Source organism: Formica exsecta, unplaced genomic scaffold (assembly GCF_003651465.1).
Source record: "Formica exsecta isolate Colony F162 unplaced genomic scaffold, ASM365146v1 scaffold333, whole genome shotgun sequence".
In the NCBI taxonomy this organism is placed as follows: domain Eukaryota; kingdom Metazoa; phylum Arthropoda; class Insecta; order Hymenoptera; family Formicidae; genus Formica; species Formica exsecta.
This window is the reverse complement of record NW_021850582.1, coordinates 38,658-46,630: the sequence shown is the minus strand read 5'-3', so window position 1 is coordinate 46,630 and position 7,973 is coordinate 38,658. Positions and strand designations below refer to the sequence as shown.

The following is a 7,973-nucleotide window of genomic DNA, read 5'->3' as shown; positions in this document are numbered from 1 at the left end:
CGGTTCAGCTTCCTTAAGCAAACTGTAAAATGAGAGAACGCTTTGACTTTAGTTGAGTTCAGTTGAACCTTCGGATAAAACGCGATAATTATTCTCGATGGTTAAAATAGCGCTTGCCTCACGATCGCTTGAACCATATAAGTTTGCGCTTGCGAATCCAACTGCGAGATGTGTGGAAGCGCCATGTGATAAACATGATCACCGCCACGACGATTATTGTGACGAATATTGTGACATTGCTGACAATATCGTATAGGATGATTTCCATTGTAACTCGCGCATTCGGTCGAAAAACAAATGCTGATGGCCGATTTGTCAGCTGCTCTACAATTCTGATCATAAAAACAAAAAAAAACAAAAAAAAAAAACAAAAATAAATAAATAAATCTATTTGAATCAAATATTATTTTAAATATTTGATCAAATGCGACAGCAAATTATATATGTACAAATTTATACTCGTTTGATTCAAGATGCTTACCTTGTTTTCACAAACCATGGATACTTGTTGCATCGGATGTAAAATATCATTAAACATTTGATTCGGATGCTCTCGATGGATCTCGTTCGCGCATTCGATACAAAGATAGAGAGGTGGCGGAGATTCAGTGGCAAATATAATGGAAATACGATGATCGTAACAAACTTTACCAGCTTCCGCATTGCCAGCATTCGGGCAGCTGTCCCGTTGACATACAAACGGAGTGAGATCGTCTGAAACGTAGATAATAAAAATTTTTCGCATCTCTTTTCGTCCCAGGAATATCGTTTGCTCTATCTTGTCTGTTATACATATCATATATATATATATCATATTTCTTAGAAATACAATAATTTTGATAATAATATCACATGTAAAAAAGTAAAAAAAAAGAACGTGTATGTATATAGAGATATACACGCAACGAGCGCCCACTAAGTATATAGCATTATTCCTTACCAAAACCTGAGTCGCAAAGTTCCGAACTATTTTTTTTACGCTTAATAAAAGAATTATTATTGAGTAAAGTCTGGCCAATTAGCGCCGATCTTTAACCAGGCGCAGTGAGCCGCGCGCCTAGTAGTGTGACCGTTTCGCCGCTAGCACAGAATATTCATAGAATATTCTATATACTTAGTAGGCACTCATTGCGTGTCACCCTATATACACACACACACACACACACACACGCACACGCACACGCATATATATATATATATATCATATATATATATATATATATATATATGTATACATATATAATACTTACTCGCAAATTTTACCAATACAGCACGACGGTCAAATAAATTTGGATTAAATGACGGCCAGTAATAGAAGAGCAATTTCGCAGCCGATGCTCTCGCTGGTGCAGTACCATAAGCGATGACGCAAAGTATATCTTTTACGACTCCTGGTTTCAAAGCCATCAGGCACTCCAGCAGTTGACAGTGATGCGCTAAAAGAGAATATTTATTTTTTTATATTATGCATATTGTATACCATAATTTTTATATATATCCTCCTCACACGCATCTCATACACACACACTTTTTGTAATAACAAAAATCTACTGAAAAATTTTAACATGCTGACACGCCATGCAAACAACTAATCTAATTCAACAATTTTAATCTATGATTTTATAAATTATATATATTTTACACAAATTTTATATATTTTTTCCACTTATACATGTACATATGAGGATACCTGGATTATTAGAATATTGAAACACCATCATTATAACAGCAGCTACTGACTGACTAGCAGCATTGTTGTCACTGGCTTCAACTCTTCTCGCTGAAAGTTAAAATACCCGTTACATATAATACCAATTTATTTGCTCTCTTCTCTCTATTGTTAATTAATCACAACTATTTAATATTTGATGAATATTGTATTATAAAAATAAAAGCGTTAAATTTAGTTAAAAGTTATAATTTTAAAATTGTACTAATTCTAAAATAAAAAATATGCATTATTCTACATACTATCGACTTGTTTCTTACTTGGCTGGCAGGCCAATTTCTCGTTCAACGAAAAAGCTCTTATTTCGGTAAAGTAATAAAATTTTCTTTTTGCACTCAATCTCTCCCAGATACCATTCTTTCTTGGAGAGAGGAGTAAATGTGCTTGTCATATAAGATATAGACATCAATTATATACTGTTACAAATATACAATAAAGATACTTACTGATAGTAAATGGCAAAATGTAAAAACAGAGGTAATTGACGATTTCTTCATGCAGTTCCATAGGAAGTACCGATATTGTGCTAGCAGTTAAGTATGATAAATTGTCAATTAGGTCATGATCGAGAAACGGCAGCAGGCATGCTAGACATTGCAACAAAGCTTTTCCAAATGCTACAAAATAAATATTAATATATTTATTATGTCTATTGAATTATATGCTTCGTTCAACAAGGACAACATTGTTTTAAAAATGGAGGAAGAAATATTACAGTAATTATAATTAATAGCCTATACAATCATAATCTGTAATTTACTGAAGGTAAGTGAAGCACTTTGTTCAAAAAAAAAAAAAAAAAAAAAAAAATCCACTTTTTCTTTTAATTACTATTTTAGTAATGATAGTGCAACAAAGAAAAGATATTAAATACCTTGCAAGCCTATGTGAATCAATGGTACAACATCAATTAGTTGCGTTAGTGCATTGTAAAGTTGTTTATAATCCAAATTTGGATACAATGCCATTCGGTCTCCATCAAATTGTTGCGACTTGATCATTTCAAATGGCATTTCACGTACTTCTTTTAACAGAGCTGAAAAATTTCGATCTTGTCACATTACTAAATGGATTATGAACGAGACAATACAATGTGTAAAGAAACAAACTACTAAATATAATATAATATAACACAAACTAAGAATACTAAAACACGACCACTTACATAGCAAAGTTTGAGAAAAATATTTTAGCGTGTTTGCAATATCCAAGCCAGAAGGCATCGGCTGAGTCCCATGAAGTAGCCGTTGATAATAATCATGTAGACTAGTCAGCTTTAAACTGTCTGTAATTAAAAATTTCAAAACATACATAAAAAATATTGCTTTTATTGTACATATTAAAAACTGGCCGGAAATATAACGTTCATATCATCAAGATTTATATAAATTACGAGAGAAATGGATTTTAAAAATTTTTCAATAGATACAAAAAGTAATATATAGTAAGTGTGATAATTACAGGCTGCAAATCTAGTTCCCATCGTATAAATCCACTTGAACAAACTTATTCCCACATTATACACAAGTATGTCAAACTGTTTTGGATCACAAATTAAACTCTAATAAATTTTAATAATAAGGGATTCATTGAAACGTGCTAATAGCGCGCCGAAAAGATTTGTCGTTAAATGATAATACTTTCGACGAAAAGGACGAAAACAATCCGCACCCTACAAGCAAGCGAAAAATATCCTGCAATTTCCTTGTTTCTCGTAGGATAACGGGAGGCAGTAGCAGTGATGCCTTACATCCCCATGGAGCGTAATGAGCGCACCGCGGACCAATGCGCAACCAATCACGAGTCATTATTTCAAAAGAGTTAAAACCGCATTAAAACTTATTTAACATTTTTAATCTTCATCGAAAATTAACAAATTAATAATTTTCCTAGCGACACCGTTCTCACCTATCGGCCGCCTATCGGAACTAAATGCCGGAGCAATTAAGGAGCAATCGTTTGAGCTATAAATTATTAAAAAATATGAACTTCCAGCGCCAACTTATTTCCGGTGGGATTTAGTATATGGAAAAAAACTCGTTACATGCTACTGTAGGTAAGTAAATCTTTGCATTGTCGATAATAAAACAATAATTTTACAATAAAATGTTTATTTTATTGTTCTTGAGACAATTACATAAAAGATCTTTACATTTTCGATAATAAAACAATAACTGGATGAACTAAAATAACGCGCAGCGAATTTTTTTTTCCAGTCACACTAAATCCCATAAGACCACCGGTCTTTAATAATATCTCGTCGGTGTCCACGCTAATTCCTGTAAAGTTGACCGTCTCTTTAATAATATCTCGTCGGTGTATATTGTATGGAGCATGGAGTGTGGAGTGGAGGTGGAGAATGCAATATGGCTGCGGCGAGGGTTCGATTGGATAAAATGATAGAAAATGGCATGCAAAGTGTTATTAAATTTTAGTGAAATGTTTACTTGTTCCGGTTGTGTAGAATGGGAGGCTGTATAGGTATAACTAGGGCAAGAAATGCCTCAGTTAATGATACATCGGAAAATTCGACGAGAACTAATTCGGGTGAGAGATTGTGTGGTGTGTAAAAGAGATTCGAATCTATCGGAAATAAAAGATACATGAAACGTCAACTAACCTTGAAATTACTTTATTTTTGTCGTTATACTCGAGGTACATGTTACCTATTAAGTATATGTACCATTTATATCTGTTCAAGATTATCAAACAATATTTATAAAAGAAAAATTATATATATATATATACATATATAATATGTGTGTGTGTGTGTGCGTGTGGTGTGTGCGCGCGCGCGCGCGCGTGTGTGAGTGTTTACATGTATTTCAACATAGTCACAGCAGATTAGACGTGCAGATTATAATGTAGGATATACGACTTATTTTTACAATATATAGATGGAAAGAGAATTATATTGTAAATTAAAATTGTTGGAAACTTATACCAACTGCTTTATACCGCAATAACTTTTGATCTATATATTGTAAAATTGAGATTTGATTAGATTATATTGCAAGCAAGTGCAACTTTGAAATTTACACAAATACATACATAAAAAAAAAAAAGAAAAAACTATCTAAAAAATTAGAACATTTTTTATATATCAGTACAATATTTTCCAGATTGTTGTATTGTCCAAGTATAATAACACTCTATGAATACAATAAGAAACATAAAAAACTTTTAATATAAGTAAATGAAAAAGAGATTGTTTTATTTGATATATCATATTATAATAAATATTATAATATAAATTTCTCTGCCATATACTCTATTATATTAAAGCTAATAGGATATATATTAAACTAAAGCAATATGTATTAATATATACATTTTGAGGAGAGAGATAAAATTTTTTGACTTTTGTTTATCTCTATTCCTTTAGGAAATACGAGAAAAAATCATCTTCTATGTCACGAGGTAATTAGATGGAAATCAGATGTACCTCTAACTGAAGGTCAACTAAGAAGTAAGCGAGATGAGTTTTGGGACACTGCACCAGCATTTGACGGTCGCAAAGAGATTTGGGATGCATTGAGGGCAGGTGCAACTGCAGCAGAAGCACAGGACTATCAGTTGGCACAGGCCATATTAGACGGAGCTAATATTTCTGTACCTAATGGTTTCTTAACAGAATGTTATGACGAGTTAGGAACTCGTTATCAAGTACCTATTTATTGTTTATCCTATCCGATTAATATTGTAAAGGAAGATAGTGGAAGAGACTCACCCGCTGATTGTTCAGGTAATAAAATTTTGTGGAAACATCTGTAGAATATATTTTGTAAGAATTTAATTGAATTTTGCACTTTATTGTTTTCATTAATTCTGCATAGAACCGGTTGACGAAGGAACAGAGCAAACTTTGAAACTTAGACTATCGAGTACTTTAGGAGAAGTTAAATTACCTGTTTATAGCAATGACACTATTGCTATTGCAAAGAAAAAATTACAGGTTAGTACAATATCAATTATATTTATAATAACTCTGAGTGCACATGTTTGTGTATGTTGTACGACAATAATCACTGTTAATAATAATTATGATGCTCATAGAGTCAAGAAGGTTTGGAACCATCGCGTCAAAGGTGGTTCTTTGGTGGTAAATTATTGGGTGATAAAATGCATATAGAAGAAGCAAAAGTGCAGCCAGGTTATGTAATACAAGTAATTGTAAATCCAGAAAAAATGGACAGCAACTGTGCAAAAGCTACTTGAATTTGTATGTAAACATGACAAAAAGTATGTTATGTTCAATCAGCAATCAATAATAGGTTTATTTTTACTTTTTGACAAAATTCATTAACTGCATGTCAAAGTAATATCATATGTGTGTTCTTTAATTGTTTATTATTTATAACTATGAATATCATCAAAAGTGACAAATCATTTTAAGAAAATGTGAACATAACAGAATTTCACATTATTAACTTGTATTTAATGAAATCATGAGTTAAGTGCAATTACAGTTTTGTTTACTCTATATATATTATATTTATCCATATATATTATCGTGCAATGTAAAAAAATTATGTAAGAATAGCATTTATATAAGAAAAAAGAGAGAAAGAGAGAAATATCAAGTAGAAGCATAGAAGCATATCTTTATAAATTTGGTTATCTTCAATATGATATGCTCCAAGCAAATTGACTGAAAAATATATAGATTTATTTATATTTGAACAAAATATATAAACATTATTTTTTATAATTTATGTAGTTTTATTTTATCAAAAATCTTTTTACATTATAATTGCAAAAATTATTATATAAAAGTTAAATATTATTGAATTATATATTTAAATAAAACGACCATTTATGAGATAATGTTTCAAATAATAGAAAGTGTATACACACTTACACACACATATAAAGCATAGAATATATATTGCTTTTACAAAATGGGGGGAGGGGGGGAGAAAGTAACTTTTGATTCTACTCTCTTGTGTCTTTGTCATATTATATTACTTAAAAATGCAAAATGTATACTGATATTGAATGGACAATACTGGACAAAAAGCAAAATATAATACTCATTGTAAAATATATCTAAATTATACCTAGGAGACATTTAATGTGTTTCTACTTGCGATACTACTGAGTTATTCCTTATTCTATTGTAATTTTTATTACAATTTAGTCTTATGTAAGAAAATAATACAAGAATTTATCTCTTTGTTTCTTTTAATACATATTCTTCAGCTAATATTTCAGTTTTAATACATTAATCGTCCTATTAATACTATGTAATATAATAACATGAATCTAAATTTTACTGTACTATCGTATATTATTATATCTTCTCGAGTAAAAACCTAAATTTGATAGGCCTAATCATATAAATACAGCTAAAATCTCGAATAAGATTTTGACAACCGAATCGTATAGAAAAAAGTATAATAATAAGACTAAGAATAAATCCGCATTTATCTTGCATTAAAAAATTAGGAGTTTATATATATATAACCAATAGGTTTGTTATATGTGCATGCGACACACACACATATAATATTGTATATATTAGAGGGAGGGGGAGGGAAGGAGAGAGACGGACAGATAGACAGATAAATTCTCAAAGAAAGCTTTGCATCAAACAAATCAGTGATTATAATTATCAAATGAAAAAATTTGTTTATCGTAATGTTATATGTAATCTTATATTTTTATTTATCGTAATTTTATATGTAATACTTAAATTGTGCATATAAGGAAAAAGATTTACACTGCCCAGTCTCGATTAATTTATAAAAATTTCGAAATTTTGATAACTGATATTTAATTTTTTTTTTTTTTTTTTTTTTTTTTTTTTTAAGTGTCAGTCGACGAATGTTTATTCTATTAAAAGGCAACACAGGGGGAGGAGGAGAGAGGTGAAGAGAAGCTATAATATTTTTTCTTAATTAACAATTATAGAAAAATCAATCAGTGAAATTGTATTTATATCCATATTACTATGTAACATTAATTATTAAGTACTGTTCACATTGCAGGAGTTACAATAACGCTAATAAATTTCTTTATCAAATTAATGTTAAGCTTAGCAGGTGTGTATAATTACTTTGGAATAATTTTAAAGACGCCCAAATAATAAGAAAGGAGCCAATCCAACTTGTGTATATGATAAAAATTGAGCGTAATAATCATCTTTTTCTCTCGTGAAATGTGCATATTATACAAGCACATTGTGACAGCTCAAAGAATACTAAATAAGATCTCTACATCACATAATTCATATATATATATA

General features: G+C 30.4%; 2 protein-coding genes across 7 annotated transcripts in view; one reads left to right on the top strand and one right to left on the bottom strand.

Moving 5' to 3' along the window:
* LOC115238342 (protein unc-79 homolog) overlaps positions 1–3,514 on the bottom strand; it is a 22,974-nt gene extending 19,460 nt beyond the window's left edge. For 4 of the 6 annotated variants that reach the window (XR_003884486.1, XM_029812069.1, XM_029812073.1 and 1 more), the window contains exons 1-9: positions 3,191–3,514; positions 2,895–3,014; positions 2,604–2,765; positions 2,176–2,346; positions 1,691–1,780; positions 1,251–1,436; positions 482–714; positions 118–332; positions 1–22 (exon numbers count right to left, since the gene is read on the bottom strand). Coding sequence is in view for 5 of the 6 variants with exons in the window: in XM_029812069.1 (XP_029667929.1) it covers positions 1–22; positions 118–332; positions 482–714; positions 1,251–1,436; positions 1,691–1,780; positions 2,176–2,346; positions 2,604–2,765; positions 2,895–3,014; positions 3,191–3,212 (1,221 nt within the window). In the remaining variant the exon portion in view is untranslated. The remainder of the gene's footprint in view (positions 23–117; positions 333–481; positions 715–1,250; positions 1,437–1,690; positions 1,781–2,175; positions 2,347–2,603; positions 2,766–2,894; positions 3,015–3,190) is intronic. The other 2 variants (XM_029812072.1, XM_029812071.1) reach the window with 1 other exon arrangement.
* A 475-nt stretch (positions 3,515–3,989) lies between these two features.
* Positions 3,990–6,435, top strand: LOC115238377 (ubiquitin domain-containing protein 1). Its single transcript, XM_029812135.1, has 4 exons — positions 3,990–4,276; positions 5,115–5,474; positions 5,566–5,684; positions 5,786–6,435. The coding sequence occupies exons 1-4, from the start codon at positions 4,195–4,197 to the stop codon at positions 5,945–5,947; spliced, it is 723 nt and encodes a 240-aa protein (XP_029667995.1). The 5' UTR covers positions 3,990–4,194; the 3' UTR covers positions 5,948–6,435.
* Positions 6,436–7,973: the final 1,538 nt, after the last annotated feature.

Coding starts and splice junctions, on each gene's coding strand:
- LOC115238377 (XM_029812135.1), top strand. CDS start 4,195: ATGGGAGGCTGTATAGGTATAACTAGGGCAAGAAATGCCTCAGTTAAT. Junction 4,277..5,114: donor TTCGACGAGAACTAATTCGG/GTGAGAGATTGT, acceptor CTATTCCTTTAG/GAAATACGAGAAAAAATCAT. Junction 5,685..5,785: donor TTGCAAAGAAAAAATTACAG/GTTAGTACAATA, acceptor TGATGCTCATAG/AGTCAAGAAGGTTTGGAACC.